At 45.7% G+C, this 19,938-nt stretch overlaps 2 protein-coding genes across 2 annotated transcripts in view; one reads left to right on the forward strand and one right to left on the reverse strand.

Moving 5' to 3' along the window:
* Positions 1-588, forward strand: part of LOXHD1 (lipoxygenase homology domains 1) — a 126,944-nt gene extending 126,356 nt beyond the window's left edge. Inside the window, exon 43 of the mRNA XM_031557217.1 lies at positions 567-588. Coding sequence (XP_031413077.1) covers positions 567-588 — 22 coding nt within the window. The remainder of the gene's footprint in view (positions 1-566) is intronic.
* A 431-nt stretch (positions 589-1,019) lies between these two features.
* Positions 1,020-17,476, reverse strand: RNF165 (ring finger protein 165). The gene is made up of 7 exons (XM_019610296.2): positions 15,983-17,476; positions 13,902-14,027; positions 10,527-10,656; positions 9,426-9,530; positions 8,788-8,883; positions 7,750-7,856; positions 1,020-6,358 (listed from the first exon to the last, which is right to left on the reverse strand). Exons 1-7 carry the CDS (start codon positions 16,186-16,188, stop codon positions 6,241-6,243), a joined length of 888 nt encoding a protein of 295 aa, XP_019465841.1. The 5' UTR covers positions 16,189-17,476; the 3' UTR covers positions 1,020-6,240.
* Positions 17,477-19,938: the final 2,462 nt, after the last annotated feature.

Raw genomic sequence — 19,938 nt, forward strand, 5'->3', positions numbered from 1 at the left:
AGAAGGAGGAGGAGGAGGAGGAGAAAGAAGGGGGAAAAGGAAGGGGAGAAGGAGGAGAAGAAGAAGAAGGCAGAAGAAGGAGGAAGAAAGAGGAAGACGGAGAAAGAAATAGAAAGGCAGAGAAAGAAGGAGGAGAAGAGGAAGAAGTCAAATAAGGGAAAGGAGAAGAAGGAAGAAGAAGAGAAAGAAGGAGAAAGAAGGAGAAGGAGAAAGATTTAATCATAGTGTTGTACAGCTCTGGGCTGCAACCCATGGGCCAGCCAAAGGCTTGTATCCCATAAAAAAAAGACAAATAAGAGGTGCTAAAGGGAGAGTGAATGTTCACAGTGAATAGCAGTGTCACACCATGGTTGGTGCTGTTGTCCCTTAAAGGGTGCAGCTCCCTCCCTCCTCTCTGCAGTGCCCGGTGGGGCCGTTATCAGATCACAGAGGCATACTTGTGATCTGCTGCAGCAGCTTTGAAGCAAAACAGATTGCAATCTCAAGCAACTCTCAGAGCTGTAACCCTTTGGAAGGACATCGGCAAGATCTCAGTGAGCAAGTGTGCTTTCCATGTTTTCTGATAGGGTTTGTAACAGCTTCCGGTAAAGGCATTTTGCCTGAATATGGTGTGTCCCTTACACAGCCTTGCAAGTTGCTGGGGGTTCCAGCAGATTCCCACATTTCTATTATCAGCAGCACTTCTCCCCAGGATGTGCTCAGCCCAATCACAAAGGGTCTGCACAGGGCGCAAAGTTAGGTGTTGCTTTGGTTCTCCAAGGGTGACAAAAGGATGGAAAATGCCTGCAGCTCTCCCTGCATTAATATAAAAGTACTTTTTTAAATTCCATTTTCCAGTAGATTTCTCTTTTCCTACTGATTCAGGGTTGGAAGAGGCAGAAAAAAAGCTCTACCACCATGCACTTGCTAAAGGATTCGTCCTAAAGAGGCTGCAGGTATCAACCTGGAGGGGATTTTACATGATGGAATGGAGTCAGGGTCAGGATGGTAAATAAAGACCACACAAAAGCCTTTCCAGCTCGTTTTGTACAGCACAGATTTATAGTTAGCAATGCAGTTCATTTTATTAGTTATAAATAAAGTACAAAAAATCCACCAAAAGTGAATCTAAGCATTTACACAATTTCTAATGTCTTTTCACTTCTTCAATGCACTATTGCTTTAATATTAATAATAAATATTTTTCTAGCTTTCTTCTATAAAATAGTCTATGTAGCAAAATGTTGCACAGCACAACAGAACAGCAGTAGGAGTACAAAAATGTGGGTGATCCTTTCACTGGCTCGGGCCATTAAAGGAGAGGATTTTTGTTTGCTCGCCCCGTGCTTTATGCGTCCCTTTCTCGGTGTCTTTGCGGGGTTGACAACCAACCCCCATCCCCACACCGCCCAAAACCATGGCTCCAGGCTCCAAGGGAGGAGCAGCAAAGGGAAAACATGAGCCTGAAACTTGGGGTAAGGCAAAGGCAAAGGCAACAAAGCAGAGCAGCACCCTGAAGGGAAAAGAGGAGGCATGAAGGTACGGTTACGTTGTGCCTTCCAGCCCCAAAAGAGAATTGCATCCAAAGCCTTTTGGGGTGGAGATGCATCAAACTCCGTTTCAGCGTGGCTGAGCATCTGCATGGACCCAGAGCAGTTATGGCTTAAAGCTTAAAGTAATGTCAAGGGTGCTTTAACCTTCCTGCATGGCGCAAGCACTGGGTATTTGGGCACCTCTGGGGAAGGGGCAGTGTGTTAGCAGTATCGTGGTCATGGATGCAGATGGGAATGTGGACATTTGGACACCTGCAGTGGGGGCGGAGATATGGACCAACACAGGAATGGGACATCAGCTGGGAGCTGGTCCCCTTTGGGGTGACCCAATGAGGTCACAGGAGGGTTCTGGTGTAGCCCCAGCTCTACAGTGGATTAACAAGCCTCAAGTTGAGGTTTTTCTGCCCCGACTGAGGGAGAAAAACTGATTGAAAGGCTTTCAAGGTCGTTTTGGTGGGCTTCTGGTCTAGGCGTGCTTGACAGCTGGATTATAGCCAGTGTTTGTGGCCCCGTGTTACAAATGGATCCCAGATCGTCCCCACAACCGTCCCATCCCTCTCTGCCCTATCCTTCTAGCCATATCTGGAAGCAGTGAAGGAGCTGAAGTCCCACCATCCCGATGGTACTGCACCATGAGGAGCAGGACCTCCACGTCAAAAAAGATGGGAGGCTCAGCTTCTATAAACTGCAGAAAAACCCTTGGATTTGTAGTCTGTGAGCTCATCGATTCCCTCCTGCATTCTCCTCTGGAGCACCCAGCTGGGTGCTCATGGAGACGGTTTGATAGGGTGCACATAGCCAGAACAAGCACTGAAAATTAAACAGAACTGCAGCACCGGGGCTCCCTACCTCATTGTATGAAGCAATTTGCAGAGTCATGCACTGAAGGCATGCGTTGCCCCTAGCACAGCCTTGCATTCATTATTACAAGAAGCATGCAGCAAGAGCGGGAGTGTCACCAGTGGCGCTGGGACAGGGCAGGAACCAACTGAAACATTTTGGTTTTGGAGAACGCCATTAATCCCCTTCAATGCACAAGGACGTGAGTGAAAGGATCACCAGAGTTTGATTATGAGTGCAAATAATATTCATATACATGTGCTAAACACAGTCACTATATTGCAGTTTTCCACTATGTCACAGCATACAGAATCAAAGGTTTGCATTTTTATGGAATGTATCCAAGGTAACAGCACCACAGTAATACAGTTTGTAATCACACACCCTGATTTTTTTTCTTTTTTTTCTTTTGTTTTCGACAAGATAAGCATTATCCCCGACATCCCATGTTGAATTTCTTTTTAAAGTACCGACGCATGCAAAGCATTCCATTCCCAGAAACAATGCAAAAATGAGGTAATAGGAGTAATAAAAAAAATTAGTATTAATTTCTAAATAAATAAATTATAATTAAAAATGCAAAAAAAACCAACTATAAAAATAATTAAATAAGAACCCACAATATCTACAAGTTAGTCATAAATTATGATTGTTAAATATAAGGCATTTAAACTCACAAAACCCTGTAAACTATCAATGTTTTTGTTCCTGGAGTGTGTGTTTCTATTCCAGCTCCTCCTACTGTTGCGTACACAGGATTCCAACCCACACAGGAACCTGCAAGTCCTCACGCACCGCGGGATCAGTCACTCACACCGGACCATGGGAGTTTTGGTGCTTTTCTTCACCAATTTTTTGTTTTTTTTGCTTTTCTTGTTTGTTTGTTTGTTGTTGTTTCCTTGCGTGTGTGTGTGTGTGTGTGTGTTTCTTTTTTTTCTTTTTCGTGGTTTTTCATCTAAAAACTGTGCTTGTTCATTAGGCAAATAGTAATACTTTCGCATAGGCTTTAAGAAAACACGCAGTTTGAAAGCGGTCCTCCTTTCCTCCCTGCCCAGCCAGGGGCCTATGGCCCTGCTCCTCCCCTGCTTTGCCCCCAGCTCACACCTAGGTGCACCAGGACAGCTTACAGTGTCTCTCAGGAACGACATCTTGCTTTTCCTGTTATTATTAGTAGTATCAGTGTTATTTTTAATGCTGCTCCAATCTGCTGCTGCTGGAGCAAGCCCCATGTGTATCACTGAACCACGGAGTGGGTTGAGTTGGAAGGGACCCTTCAAAGCCACCTGGTCCTGCAATGAACAGGGACACCCACAAGTCAACCAGGTGCTCGAGCCCTGTCCAGTCTGACCTTGGGTGTCTCCATGGTACCCATGGGTCATTCCTTGCCCCAGGGAGCCCAAATCCCTCCTCACACTGGTGCCCCGTGCTCATGCCTGGTGGCAAATATATGTCCCTATGGCAAATATACGTCACCATGACCCTCCCTTTGCTTCCTCCCTTTGCTTCCTCCTTCCTACAGGCACAGAAAGAGGAGGAAGAAAGGCTCCTTGATCCCCATGTCACTTCCTTCTCTTCTTTTTATGTTTTAAAAATTAGAATAGGAAACATCGGAGGAGGGCACTTTCCACTTAGAACTCACAGGAATCCCACCATCTCCCAGATGGCAATTTAGGGTCATTTCTATGAGCACATAGAGGAGTGCTCAGCTCTGTATATCTGGTTTTTGAATATATAAAGTTTCCAATTCATCCCCCTGGCTCCTTAGCATACCTCATTTGCTATCTCAATGTGAAAAAAAAAAAAAAGTAATTTTCTTTAAAAAAACAACGGTTGTGAGTGCTGGTTCTCTGGAGGGCTATCCTTTGGGTCTCTGTGGCTCATGTCTTTGTTTTGGGGGATGGAAATGTCCCGTTCCTCTGAGGAATGCTTCCAATTGTATGCATTATTTTAATGAACATTGATAAATTAAGTTCCATTTTAATATGGAGTGAAATATCTAACAGTGCTCCAACGCAGGGCTAAACCGAGCCCTCCAGAAAGCAGCAAACTCTCCAGATCCAGCATTCCCTTACTGCATCCAAACAACCAATGCATCGGCAGTTCCTCATGAGCAAAAAGCTTCCTCCCATCCCATTGCCAGAGCTGCTCGGGGAGATTCAGCCCTGCAGACTAAAAGCTTGTGTGGATTAAGGGGAAAAAAAAAATGAAAAGAAAGGAAAGAAGGCTTCCACCTGTGCTGTACATCTGCTTATTCTCCCTACGCTGTGTTTTCTCACCAGGGAGGTGAAGCACGGCGTCTGCATGCGATACAGCAGTCCCCCACTCCCTTTCTCCCATCTCCTATAGGTTGGGATGGGGAATGGAAGTGGGGCAGTTTGGCTGCTGCTCTGCCCTGCCCAGCCACAGAGTGAGCAGTGTCTCCAAAATTGTAGAATCACAGAATGAATCATAGAATCATAAAGCCATAGTATGCCTTGGGTTGAAAGGGATCTCAAGGATCACCAAGTTCCAACCCCTCTGCCACAGGTAATCAGCTGCTAGATCAACTACTAGATCAGATTGCCCAGGGCCGCATCCAACTTGGCCTTAAACATCTCTAGGACCAGGGCATCCACACCTCTCTGGGAAGGGACCCTTAAAGGCCATCAGGTCCCACTCCATGCAGTGCACAGGGACACCCACAGCTCCAGCAGTGTTCAGAGCCCATCCAGCCTGACCTTGGCTGTCTGCACGGATGGGATACCACCACGACTCTGGGTAGCCTGTGCCAGGGCCTCACTGCCCTTATTGTAAAGGACTTCCTCCTTATATCCAGTTTAATCTCCCCTCTTTTAGTTTGAAACCATTTCCCTTTGTCCTGTTGCAATGTTTCTGAGAAGCTATACCCTAAATCACAGGAGATGTCCAACCCTGGGGAGACTTGAGCCATGGTGCTCCGAAGCCAACCAGCCTCCAGCTTACCATATCACAAAGATCATTTACAATGGATAACAGAGATCATGGAGATAGCCCACAGCCTAGCGTGGATTTCAGCATGCTGAGCTACACAAAGAGCAAAGAAACAGCATCCACCTCAACACTGCACCCCTACAGAAAGCATTCAGCAGCAGCAGAACGGCAGGAATGAAGCATCTTCTTATTGCTTCATTCATTTCATTTTCAATTTGTCTGTCGTTTCTTTATGTTGTTGTTGCTAATGTATTTTAAGCATCTCTAAATTTACAACACTGTAAAGGCAAGGAAAGGAAGTACGCATGGCTGAAGAAAAGAGCGCAACCCTTCTGATTGTAAACAGGATTTTGCTTTTTCGCCTCTTCCCCCCAAGGGTGGGAAAGCTTGACTTCTGCATTCCCCTTTCGCAATGTATTAATCAGGCACCAACATAAGGAATCTATGAAAAAATATTTGGTGCAAATTAGGTAACAGCAACATGTCCACCACAAGATGAGTAGGGCATCAAACACAACATTTCTTAAGCTAACATGCTCCAGCTGCCATCCATAGAAATAGCTAAAGGACCCCTATAACATGTTTCTACGTATTCGAGAGGTATATATACAATCCTCATGAAATGCAGGATTGACAGGCCAGACTATCACAACTAGTTCCTTCATGTTCAACACTAAATCTTCTGTAGCATGGGGTCTCTGAGCTCCGGGAATGCCAGCTCCCTTTCACCAGGCCCGTATCCTGCGCATGTGCAATATCTCCTACCGCTAGATATTGTACTGACACCTCCTCCTCTCCCTCTCTAACGTGCCTGCAGACTTTTCCTCTCAATCAAATGGCTCAGAAGGCAAAAAATTTTGCTGCAAGGGTTTATGGCCATACGACCTGATAAGGAAAATGGTGTGTCCAGCCAGTTCTTTCAGCTGTCCGAGCCGAGCTGTGTTTCAATGTCCACCCTGCAGATTGGGCACTTCTTGCTGGTGGCCAGCCACTGGTCCACGCATACTTGGTGGAAGAGATGCATGCAGGGTAATCTCCTGTGGGAAGAGAAGCACCATCAACTTTTTAAAATTGCAGAAAACCCTTTGGTTTTATAGTTTACGAGCTCATTGGTTTCCTTCTGCATCCCCAATTAGGAAAAACGTTTTTTCAGAAGGAGTGGTGATGCAGTGGCATAGGCTTCCCAGGAAGGTGGGGGTGTCCCCGTTCCTGGAGGCATCCAAGAACCATGGAGACTTGGGGACATAGTTTAGTGCACATAGTCAGGGCACTGGGGTTGCACTGGATGACTAGTGGTCTTTTGCAGCCTGAGTGATTCTATGATTTTGTAATTTTATTCTTCGATCCATTAGGCACAGTGTGGATGGAAAAAGCCCAGGAAATCCAGAAAACAGCATCCAGGACTGGGGAATGCAGCAAAGTAGTGACACTTGTGCTTCCCAGGCCCTACAGCCTCCACCAGCAACATCAGCAGTAGGTCAGAGATTATTGTCCTTGGATATAAATCTAGAAAACCCCATGCCCACCTGACCCAAGCTGCAGTGACCAACTGCAATCACCAATTACCCTGGCTGCTACTTTTGACATCTCAGGAGTATTAAGCTATGCACTTGGGTTTTTGATGGTTGTGACTTCAGTGTGTTCCACTACTCCTACTTGAGTGACTGGAGTGCTTCAGGAAATGAGCTTGCTTTTCACCCGTGTCACCTTTGTCATCTCTTTGGTGGTTCTCATGAGCCAGAGGGATCCCAAATCACAAGGATCCACAGCAAGAGAATCAGAGCTTTTCATGACGACTGGCTAATGTGTGAGGAGAAGGACCAAGTAGTGCCAACTCACAGTTCTTTCACCTATGGTAGCTCAGCCTCCTGCAATTTCTTGGCCCCATCCTCTGTCACAAGCAGAGCTTCAGCACAGCCAAGAGTCTGGGGATCTCTCTGAGAGCTACCAGGGGTTTTGCTGTTGCTCAGAATGGCCCCCTGAAACTTGAGTAACCCCTGAAGCTTGAGTAACCTCACTTATTCTGCAAGAAAATAGCTCTCTCCTGGCCACAGGACCATTTCCCCTGGACTTGACATCCATGTTATCTTTTATCATGCACTGGTCATCTGCAAAGGCCACACATTGATGACCAAGAACCCCAGATGGCTTCCTGAGCCTTGCCACCCACACTTCTCTGACATCTGAACAACAGTATGGCTTTGGAGCAGGTGATCCACACCTATGAGGTCCTATTGCTCAGAGCTCTACCTAACTATGGCCCCTACCAATATCCAACTAAGAGTTTTCCTTCCTAAGCCCTGAAACAACCCAAGTGAGTTTGTCAGGACAAGAACAGAGACAGTCTCATGAAAGCACAGTGGTGTTATTGAACAAACACAACTGAGATGTCACTGAGAGACAGCCACGCAGTAGGAAAGGGTCATACCTGACATCTTCTCCATCTTCAAGCATGGACAGACAGATTGTGCACTTCTCATCAGTGTCTGACTCCTCTCCATCCTCTTGCTCAGCTTTACCCTCCTGTGGTCTTCTCTGCAGCAAGAACAAAGACATAACTTGGTTATGACTCAATTTTCTAACACTCTGCTAAGCCTGTGAAGCTTCAACAAGGCAAAAATAAGAGCTTAGGAGAGCCAGAGAAAGCAAAATAGTTGCTACCTCCTCTGTTCTCCTTGGGGAAAGGATGGCCTGATAGTATTCCTTGATGGGGTCTTCTCTTGAAGACTCCAAAAATATATAGAGTCACCTCTGCCAGTAAGAGCATCCACTGTGACCTATTGGCACAGCCATGGAGCAGAGCTTGCACTTTCTTTCCTTTTTCTCCAACATATCCATTCCGACTAATAGAATTTTTCTGGATCCACTGGAGATGTGGCCACAGATAAGTGCAGCAAAGAGCTGACTCGTTTCCAGCGTGGACAGTGCAATATAGCTCCTTGTTCCTGTTCAGCTGGGAATGACAAAAATGAAATTTCTACCCAAGTGAGCAGTATTATCATTTTATATTTAGTACAGCCCAAAAATTTGGCACGCACATCCTTACAGACAGAAGATCAGCTCCAGCACAGATGTCCTTTGCAAAGCAAAGGGAGAAAAAATGCCCTGTCAGTGCCACCTTCTTGCAGAAAAGGGTGTGTTAGCATGCATGAAGCCTTCTTGCTGTAGACACTTCCTTTCCCACTGGGTGGGAGAAGGTTGAGAACCTTTTGAAGATTTGACTTGTAATTTCCTAGCCTAGAAGCAAGAATCAGCCAGCTGAGCTACTGCACTGCATCAACCTGGGAATCCCACAGGTTATTAAAGAACCAAAAAGTACTTTGGGGTATATTTTAGCTGGTGGTGTTGGTTTGTCAATGCTGAGGATTGCAACCCACCAAAGTCCTATCTTCTGAGCACTCCACACACGCAACACTTGGCCAACCAGGAGGGGCTGGTGGCCGTGTTGTGATTTCAGGACTCTCACCTTCTTGTACTTGTGGGGGAAGGTGAATCTCTCAATGGTGTTCTGGACAGCCCCCCTGCTCACACTGCCCAGCCTGTCCTCCAGCTGCAGCAGCTCCTGAAGTACAGAAAAACAGATGGCAAAAAGCATCAGTGGAAGAACGCAAGGTTCCACCACCCCACTGCCAAGGAGCAAGGCTCCCTCCTGCCCTGCCCTTGGTGAAAATGTCCATTGAACCCAAATCAGTTATAATTTGGTGATAGATCTGAGTTTTGGCTCTTGGGCCATTCACTGAGGAATCAAGGCACAGAGCTGAAAGCTGGATGTCCAATAGTTAAGAATCAGGGTGAAGCTCATTTGTCGGTTTGGAAAACTCAATAATCGATCAATCAATCAGTCAATAAAACAAGAACTGGAGCACTTTGTTGCCAGACTTGGGAGCCAAACCCAAGCACCAAGCTACCAGGATGGGTAGACCATCTTTCACCAAATCCACTCAACAGCTTTGGCTTCTAGGTTATTATTAATTGCTGCAGGTTCAGTCCCATTCTCATCTGTGACTCCCATGCCAGAAGGCAGGGTCTGATGAGTTTACAACAGTGCGTGTATGGATTCCCAGGGTTTAAAAATGTAATTATTCCTGTCCCCAAGATACATACTTCATAGCTCTCCCGCACAGCTGATGTGTGCCTGCTTGGGTTCAGTCCCTGAAGAGCAAGTAACTGAAGCTGAGGATAAGGGTAATTTCTGATTTCATGAACAACCTGCAAGAAGCAAGGGAGAAAAATAAAGCCACCTGTGCTAGCACAAAGAAATCCCTCATGTTCCCTGATTTAAATTTAGTGCTTAAAAAATTGAAAATGAAAGAGTAGGCCAGCACCTTCCCCAATGGGAATCTTTTAATAAGCAAAATTGAACAGAATAATAACAACAACAACAAAATTAAATAGATATCATGTAAATGACAACAACCGGTAGGCATGTCTTCTGAATTAACTCTTTGCTACAATAATTCCCACTGCATCTGTAACACTGAAGTTCCAATCTCTCAACGTGGATTGGCTTGAAAAAAGATTTAATTTAATTTTTATTTTTAAATCGGTGCAATTTTCTTCATCCAGGCTCCAATACTGAAAGCCTTGTCATATGTACAGGTGTCAGGTTCTGACCATGGCAGGATGGGAAAGAACATCTGTGAGCTTTATAAGGCTGCTTTAAGGATTAGCAGGGTGGCTCAGCTCCAAATGCAACTCCCTGCTAGGAGAAGGACATGGAAGTGACCCTTCATGTTTATCCCACCTCCACTGGTGCAACAAATCACGAAAAACTCAACGTGTGACATCAAGGCTGATGTTGATGACAAACTGATGAAGGTTGGTGAGCATGGGAAGGAAGGTGCCACCTACCACCAATCCTTCTGGCTGCAGGGAGCCCTGGGAACCCATGCTTTACTCCGGTATACCATAATAATGTTATTACCAATAACTGCTAAGTCTCACATCCTGCCAAGGCTTATGTAGATCAGACTGTGAGTGCTCTACAGGCAACGGACTGACTCTTTCCAGAGCAGCTGAGCTTTTCTTTCCTGTCTCTAATCCAGAGTGCAATGATGCAACATTATCCTTTCAGACACTCCCTCCCACGGCCGGAGATAAGTGGGATTCGCAGGAGACAGGTGATAGAAAGATAGCAGCCTTTATTTTGACTGCCTTCTGGCAGACAATGCATAAAACATTTCTCAGCGAAAGTGTTTCACTTACCATCTGTGTTGAGGATGTGCTTCTGGGGAAGTGATGAATCCGAGGTGTAGCTAAGTAATGCTGATAGGGCTGAGGGACCGGGCGGACCTGGAACTGGGCGTGAGTCAGTCCTGCATCGACACTGAGGTCCCTGTGGGTGCAAGGATGAAGATACGGTTCTGACTGTCTTCTTTCATGGTACAGAGCCCAACAAAAGGGCTCACCTCTCTTCCCCTCCCGCACAAAAGATGGAGCGAGGGGTTGATTTTATGCCACTTAGCATTGGGGGTAGCTGGGGACAGGGGCTATAGGATGCAACGTGACAATTTTGGTGGCTTCATCAGTCCCCAGGATGAGTAGCTCAACCTGGCCAACCAGGTCTTCTCTGTGTCACCAGCACTGCAGACGATTACACTTTGCCCAGAATATTTTGCAGAAATAGAGGAATGGTGGGTACTGTTAGGACATAGCTAAGCATCGTCCATGCTGATGATCTCCCTGAAAGTGTCCCAGCACAGGTCATGATACAGTTTTGTGAGGAACAAGGGGGACTGCACCACACTTGGCCTCTTGGATCCTCAGACCTTTTCTTTGTGGGGGGGAAAAAAAAAAAATTAAAAAAAAATTAGGTTTTGGGAAATATCTGGATGATGCATCTCTAGGAAGCAGCATCACACCGCCACTGATGCAACAGGACATCCCTGGAAGTCCCACTCAACCACACACAACGTGGATGGGTTTTATCTTTGTGAGTTCAGGCACTTGATCCTTCCAGAAATCATTCCAGCTCCATCCTGGGATTTCAAATAACCAAGATCCCAGCAAACACTGCAGCACTGCTCAATCCAGAAAGCAGAGCTGAACCTCAAACTCCATTCCAGCTCTGCGTGGATGTGATGAGAGGATACCTAACGCAGCATCTCCATCTATCAGCCAATTAGCTGGTCCCTTGTCTCTCCAGTCAAAGAATCTCTCAGCAAACAAGTGCTTTGTATGTCATTTACTTTATCATAACTACAAAAGCTGGCACTCTGATAACCATTGTCTTCATGTTTGCCAAGGCAAAGCTAATTAGGGCACGAGGGCTTCTCATTTCAGCCTGAACTTCTCCTCTCCATGGAGGAGATTAGCAAGATCCATGGCTTACTAAGATCAGCCCAGTTGTGTCTTGGAGCAGCTGTTGATGCCCAGCACCAGTTAATGGTCATGAGGGGGACAGTAAGTGCAGAAATCCAACACGGACTGTGTACCAGATAACAACTTTAGGGTACTGGTACCCTGTAATAAGTCACCAAGATAGAGTAAAAAGGGTTTTTCTTTGCTGGCTGTGTGCTGGCAAAACTTAGCAGAGGATAAATCACAGCAGGAGACTGTCAGGAACAAAACTGGGGTGGGAATCCACAAGGATGGGTATTTTCCAGCCCCTTCACTGCATTTTTGGAGATTTATCCCATTACTTAAGACTGTTGAAGATTGGAATGTTCTATTAGAAATGAGGAGACAGTGAGTTCATCCCTGGTGCTGGCATGAGGCTATCTCCTCTCTGCCTGCCCATATTCCTTGCCTACAAAGTAGATGTGATAACCAACAGGGTGAGATCAGGGACTGAAGGGGTCTCTGAGAGATGAATGGGTGTTAATTAACTTGCATGAGTAATTGCAATCACAATACTTCTGTTGTGGAGTGGGTCCTTAAAACCACAAATAAATGTCCCTGCGTGATGCTGTGGGCCAAAGCATAATGCTGGCGTTTGAAAATGAATAAGCAGAGCACATTAGCTGAAGAAAACCAAAACCAATCATCACCTTCCAGCCTGTGCTACATGTACCGCACCTGGATGCTCTGAAATGAGGTTAAATAGCTGAGATGCCTGTAGCATATGGGCTGCCAACAACCAAAAACCAAAGGATAAAGGCAACAGGTTGAAGGTCGTCACTAGACGCGTATCAGAAAACAACTGAAGGAATGAAATGGGAGTTTATTTCTTCTTCTCCAGAAGGTTTTAATCTAGGGTTGGCTGTCTGAGATGACAAATCACCGACAGCTCCAACTTCCATCCCTGTTTCCCGTGGCAGTGCCTACCACCCCCTGCCTCCAAGCAAGAACTGTCTCTGCTCATGTGGTGGTAACACATTAGATGAAAGTTTTTGTATCTGTCACTGGGCAAAATTGTACATGTGCCCCGAGGGGAAGCGAGTCACCCAAATATATACACACAGTGTATGATTTCTGTCATCCTCACTCCTTAGTTTATAAAGCTATGGAACAACACAGGAGGGGAGGAGGGAGGAGGAAGGGATGATTAAATGACGGTTTATCAGATCCTCCTAATGATGATAATTAAGCAGTATGCACAGAAAGAGAAGCAGAAGAAAGAAAGAAAAAAATGGCTGTATTCAGATGAAATGTGAACTGCTTTGCAACCTTATCTGAACAATGTCCCATCGGCCAAATTTGTTGCATCGTGGTGCCAGCAATGGGAACACCTGAGAAGAAAATGACAAAGGGATCTCGCCATGTTTTAGGTCATATATTATTATTCTGGAAAGGGAAAAATTCCGGTGTTAAAAGAACTCTCCGTTTGCAAAGCTAAGTGCTCAGATGTTAGAAAATGCCGTAATTAAGATTTCCTGTGCCATTTTATTTTGGTCTCCTTGTGCTTTTTACATTATGATTGTCTCTAATTACATGTTCACATGCTATTTTCTGCATTCAGTGCAGAGAATGGACTTTGCTCAGCTAACAAGCAGCTATTCAGAAGCATGTTTCTATTTTCCTCTTCTTCCAAGTAGGGCCCTGTGTCTTACTAAGTATGCTAATGCTCAAAACTTGCTCTGAAAACAGAGCTATCAATCGTTTCCTAGGCTTTTCCTGAGTATCAGACATTAAGATGGGAGAATCATTAGCAGCTGTTTATCCATGCACCCCATCCTAGGGGGTGGAGCAGCACCACGATCTCTAATTTCAACCATGGAAAAACTGTGGCTGAATCACAGGATCACATTTTGAGTTCCTGGTGGACAACAGAAGACCTCATTCAGACAGAGGTGCTGGTCTGTGGGAAGCTGCCCCTGAGTTGTGCTTCCCTGCAGGCTGTGCCTTGCACCAGGAGCAGGTCCTGGGGAAATTAATGCATAGGTGTGTTATGCAAGTATGGGTGGAGAGATGTAATCAACATCAGTGTTACCAACCACAGACCGAGCCTTTAGCGTGTACTCATGGCCCTCCCAGGGATGAATTTCCCCATCACAGACTCTCCACTATTTGTATTTGTTGAACTGAACCATCAGCTGTCATGGAAGCACTGAGCCACGAAGGCATTTGCTAACCCATCCATTCTCCTTAGGGCCTTCCGAGCACCTCATTCAACACACTGAGGAAATGAGGATGACTTACCAGTCTGTACCTTCGGCCAAGTACCTGGGCTGGGGTGCCATGGGCTGTGGGGTTTGCAGTTGGTGGCTGAAGTCAAAGCTGGGGTGCAGACGGTGAGGCTGAATGGACATGCGCTCCTGAGCCCGCCTGGGGAGGAAACCAGAAGTGAGTCAGTGATAGTGGGCACTGCTGAGCTAAGCCAACATTGATAAATGGTGGGAAAATCCAAAACTTTGGGCTTGCGAGCATGCGACTGAGAGAAAGAAGTCTAAGTGGAGGTACAAATGATGGGAAGAGGAGTGCAGAAGCACAGCATTTGTCATCATGGACATGATGCAGACCTCCACTCTTTCCCCTTGCAGCATCCATATGTTTACAGGAGCTGCAACGTGAGAGGAAAAAGAGGAAACTAAACCTCTTCCTTAGCCATTCTGTGATAGTGGCACTATTTTCTTTTCCCTGCTGTCAGCCCCATAAACAATAGTTACAAGATAAAACGTCTTCCTGGTGCAAGCATTATCCATCATCATAAAGAAGCTGCAGGTTGTCTCATCTCCCTGCACAGTCCATAAAGTCTTGGGGAACCTCATTCATAACAGAATCAGTCAGAAGAAACTGCAGGACAGAATTTTCTCCCACTAATATTTCCATGGATGATGGATATGCCAGGCTTGTACCAACTCCTCCTGCTCCAGCTCTGCTGAGTTTGGAGTGGAAATACATTGACATCTTTTTAGGGACTTCAGTCTTTTCCCACCTTTGAAGGCACCATCTAGAATCCCATTCATAGGACCTCACATCCCATGTCTGAATGGTTTCTGAGGCCCTCCTGATATGATGGATGCTTTCAGAATGAGGCTGCGAGGCTGGGTGAGAGGCTGCTGCCCTCCTTGTGTCACACTCCCTTCTCTCTGACAGCCCACTGGCTGAGATAACGCTGCCAGTAGGCATCAAAGCAACTTCTACATGGAGCTGTGCTCTGTGGTTTTATTTGAACTGAGCTTATGACTAAGAGATAAATGCTTGTATCATCAGTGCCTCAGCCTTGCACATATTTGCTACCTAATTATTAACTAATCATTAAATCCACCTAAAATCCAGCTTATGCAAAATAAAAGCAGGGTGAGAAGAATCCACAATTTGCAGACAGAAAAGGAAAGAAAGACCTTCTTGTCTGTAGCATTCTTTCCAAATGAGGTGTCATTGCGAAGACTCATCCCCTCTTTCTTGGTCTATGGGTACAATCCATAAATAGCTTCCATATATTTCCAAAAAAAGCACTCCTCTCCTACGTGTTATCTGAGCCTCTCTCTCAAGAAACAATATCAGGATAAGGCCAGGCATCCCTTCCCACCTCTCCTGAGCTACAGTAATCCTCCCTGAAGTCATCAGACCAATATGAATCTAGGCTGCTTTTCTTGACTGAAAGTACTCCAAATCAGTGTCGTCATTCCCTCCCTGCATTGCCTCTCTTCAAAGAGCCTGGATCCAGAGGAGTGAGCTCTTCAAGTGAAAACCCACTGGAATAAGTGAATGCCATGTCTCATGTGGTTTTGAAGCATCAGCTATGAGAAAATGGCTCACTCATGCAGTCTGTTGCTCTCTCTGAGATGCAGGATAGCTTCACAGCAACATCAAGGTGTTTCCACTGTGACTGATGATGATGTGATGACTGATCACGGATTGATGACCAGTGTGATTGACTGAGAGATGACACCAGGTGACGTTTGGATATGTTAGGTGAGCACAGCACGGATCCCTGTGGGAAAAGTTCACCCAGTCGTGCAACCTGGCATGCAGCTTCCTGGTGTTTTGAGAGAACGTGGGTGATCTTATGAAAAGATCCCAATGTTATTAGGAAGTTCTGCCAGAGCTCTGCTGAAGTGACACTGACAGCTTCCCAGCATCACTGAGATGTGGATGCTCCATCCCCTGGGTGCTCAAGGCCAGGTTGGATGGGACCCTTGGCAGTTGGTGGTGTCCCTGCCCATGGCAGCAGCTTGGATCCAGATGCTTTTAAGGCCCATTGCAACGCAAAGCGTTCTGTGAACCTATGACTTTATACACTGTAGACCACATTTGGGAAACATAAGACCCCTTACCTGGGATGGGGCATGAGCCGGCGGTGCTGGGCCTCAAGGAGTTGCTGCTGGAGGAGGTATTGCTGGTGTAGCGCCTGAGGTAGGAAGGATGGTCCGGCCACATCTTGGAAGGGCAGGGCTGGTACTGGGGCCAGGGATTGGTGCAGGGGACCGCTATGCTGGTGTGCGGGGGTCATGTGTGGGGTCAGCCCCGGCTGGGGCTGCATCGTGTGAGGCAAGGTGAAGTCGGCAGAGAGCTGAGGCTGGGGACCCAGGTGGAAATGTCGGCAGGAGGTAGCATGAGGATGCTGAGACCTTTGAAATGGAGCACCTGGAAAAGAAGAGCATGGCCGTCACCGGGGCCGGTGAGGTTCAGGGCACCTGGTTGCCCATCCGGAGTTGGAATTGGGCACACAGATGTTTGTCTCCTCTTCCAAAAGGCAGAGGGGAGAAAGAACAGGTCAGCTAACGCTGATTACACAGAAAACAAATGTTGATTTTGACTTTTTTCCTCCGAAACACATTGGAATCAAAACATGGGATTGGGTTCAAAGCTGATTTTGGCTTCAAAGTGAAGTGTGTACTGCTGGAGACTGATTCAGCTTGTTTTGGTTTGTCTGTCTCAAAGAGAAGAGGAACAAAAGTCTCAATGTTTCAGAGAAGGAAAAAAGAAGTGTTGTCTAAAATTTGTTCCTGTTATCAGCTCAGAGAAGTTTCCAAAGGTTGCTGACTTTCCATGCAACTCAAGGTAGTTCTTTGCCTGTCTAAAAAGGCACAGAAATAATAATTTCCTCCTGACTGCAAGATGTGAGAGGGACATGTTGTCGTTGTGCTTTTTTGCTGAGGCCCTTTCCAGCTGATGGAGGGTGGCAGTAGAAAGCACAACATGAGCTGCTGTGAGATCAGCCATGAGACTGGTGGGGATGAAGGGGAAGTGAGGTGTGAAAGATATCCACACTGGAGGCTTTTTGCAAACATCTGGCTCTGGCTTTCATCTCCCAAAAGATCTCCCAAACCAGAACGTTCGTTCCCACATTCCCAGAGCACTGCCAGGCGTTGTGGCAAAAATTTGGCTCTTAAACTAAGGAGAGAGGCAGTTCAGCACTGGAGAATGGGACTTGAGAGAGGCTATCCTTGATAGATGCCTCCTTGCTGAGGATCAGCCCCAGGACAGGACACCTGACTTTTTATACATTTATTTGGATACTTCATCTTCCTAAAAACCACGTAATTGTTGCAATCTTTGGAAATGGCTCAAAATTTCAAGGAGTAACAGTATCATCAGACAACGACTGCCATCCCAGACATGCACATGGTGCCTGCCCAGTTTGAAACCCTTCTGCTTCCATCTCCCTTCCATCCAGCACAGGAGCTCAGGGAACCCCAAGCACTTTCTATTCACATCCTTATGGGAGCAGAAGGTGTACAAAGAAAGCCAGATGCCAGTAAAAGGAAACCATGAGAGGATCTAGCAGAAAGAAGTGTTTTGCAAAACAATGCATAAGTAATCGTACACAACATCTCTTAAATACAAACTAATCCTTCGCAGTGCCCCTCTGAGAGAGGCAACAGGTAGCAAATGTGTCTGTCACCAGCAGCAGAGCTTCTTATGTTAATAATTTCTCATGTTGTTGGATAACTGCATTATTCAACTATCTCATTAATTAAAAGTGGAGGAGGTGCAATCACACCCTGCATTCCTCAGGGACAGAGCTACAAAACAAAGCTCACGAGATGTCTGGTTGCCCCCAGCACAGTAGGTTTTATTTGCTGCCCTAGGGGAGGATCCAGTTCCCAGGTAAAGGATGAATACTGAAATTCAGGCCTCCACTTCGTTGGCATATTGCTCAAGCTGAGCAACACTGCAACCAAGGAGAGGTGCCTTTTGTGTTTGCTCGCAGAGCAGCTTATGCTGAATGGCACAACATCTAATGGCCGTGGGTCCTCCCAATGGAAAATAGCTACAGCAAGTTGTGGGTGACCAATTTAACACTAAGTCTTCCCAGGGCCTGAAGGAAAGGTGCAAGAGCAGGCTAAAGTGTGAATCCCACTGCTCACCCAAAAAGGACAGGCTGTGTTTTGTCGTATGGTGTCAGGCAAAACTGGCTTAAGACAACACAAGGCAATGGAGCTGAGTGACATTTCCCCCAGTTTACTTAGCCAAATTCTCAAGCACATAAAAAACAAACAAACTAGACTCTCATCCTCTGCATTTCTCTCTTCTCTTGATGCTTGGTGGCAGCTTACCAAGGATTTTTGGCTTTTTGGTATGTTCTGGGAGATCTCAGTCTGCTTTACCAAAACATCTGTAGAATCTTTAATGCTGGAGTCATCATTACCCAGAGGACATAGGGTCATGCTATCAGAGCTTTGACCTGATTTTTTTACTTCCATGCCAGGACAGCTCTATCAAAGGACTTGGTCATACCCTGTGGCCCAGAAAGCTCAAACCTTGCTTCTGATGTTTGTGTAGGAAGGATTACATGGTCCACGTATAGCCAATATAACATAAAGTAAAAGTCTAACGGTGTTTTTTGGGGGGAATTGGGTTTTTTTGGGGGGACAGGGAGTTGGGAACTGTGGTATGGACAGTTAGGCACTTGTTTTAGGCACCAGTCCATACACTTAACTATTTTTTAGTATTTTTCTCTTGTATCCACTGGTTCAATGATGTATTTACCTCCATAGAGAAAACACTATCAAGATTTGACTCAGACCACAGGATTAAATAACTCCCACCATTTACATAATCCACTATCTTGTGTTGTAGCTGCTCATTTGCTACAGCTAATCCAACTGCTGATGAGGATTTTGATAGCAAAGCTACCAAACAGAGAATATTTCAGCAAATCTGTGCTTATTAGCTGCCATCTAATCATACAGTTGGCATAACAGAGGCAGCTTGTACAACAGAGTCGATCCTTGCCAAACATAGAACTGATGGACCTCAGAAAGATTTGGCAGACCAATAAACCATGAAAAACAGAATATTTCATACCTGTACTGTCTATTATCAAGTTTACTCTGTTCTGCTCATATCTAGCTGCAAAGTGTCTTGTTGGAGAGTTCTTTCTACGCGTTGATCTTCTATGGTTTAGTGAGAACCTATTGCTGATAGGGATGGTTGGACCGGATGATCTTGAAGGTCTTTTCTAACCTTGGTGATTCTGTGATTCTGTGATTCTGTGCACAAGGGCAATGCAGTGTCATCCTTCTGACACTGGTGCACTATTCCAGATTACCCACCATGACCAAAAACAGAATCCTGCTCAACATTTACCACCCTTTCTCAGTGACTATTCATGATTACTCACTAGAACATCTTCCTTCTCTTTCCTGAGACTCAAGTTTGGTCCCCAAATCATATTTTCACGCCAACTTAAAATCATTGCCTATAAAATGCTTCAAGAAAATGTGATTTGTGAATTTAATATTTTTTTATTCCGTCTGGACATAACATCTGTAACACTGACTCAAAATCAGTCCAGATACCTCACTCTTTGTTTTGTTTCTACTCTCCATGACAGTGGCAGGAACGACATTTTCATTCCTCAGCTAAGCCTCAAGGACTTCTCTACATCAAAGATGGTGAAGTCAGAATCTGTGTCTATCAAGATCTAGAGCCTCTAACTACATCTCCATGAGCCTCATTCCCCACTGCCTGCCCTGCTGGTGACTGCAGGAAGACAACACTGTTCTTCAAGGCAGAGACCATTTCCTCAACACAATGGGCTCCAGAGTTTTGGTCCTCACCCTATGTCAGGATTATCCTTCTCCATCTGTATGCTCTGACCTTGTAGGAAGAGGAGCTGGCCAGCTCTTGGATTGTTTTTGATGACCGACCCTCAAGTATGGTTCATCATGATATGAATCATGTAGAATTGCAGAATCATAGGATGGCTAGGGTTGGAAGGGACCTTAAAGATCCCTTAGTTCCAACCCCTCAGGCTCTGGGCAGTGTTGCATTACAGAATCAT

The sequence above is a fragment of the Meleagris gallopavo genome, chromosome Z (genome assembly GCF_000146605.3).
Source record: "Meleagris gallopavo isolate NT-WF06-2002-E0010 breed Aviagen turkey brand Nicholas breeding stock chromosome Z, Turkey_5.1, whole genome shotgun sequence".
NCBI lineage: Eukaryota > Metazoa > Chordata > Aves > Galliformes > Phasianidae > Meleagris > Meleagris gallopavo.

Excerpts from the sequence above, each read along its gene's own strand:
- RNF165 (XM_019610296.2), bottom strand. The coding sequence starts at position 16,188 with ATGCAGCCCCAGCCGGGGCTGACCCCACACATGACCCCCGCACACCAG. Across the intron at positions 10,657-13,901 it reads TTGGCCGAAGGTACAGACTG|GGACCTCAGTGTCGATGCAG; the intron begins GTAAGTCATCCT and ends TTGCACCCACAG. Across the intron at positions 7,857-8,787 it reads TCCCCCACAAGTACAAGAAG|AGAAGACCACAGGAGGGTAA; the intron begins GTGAGAGTCCTG and ends TTCTTGCTGCAG.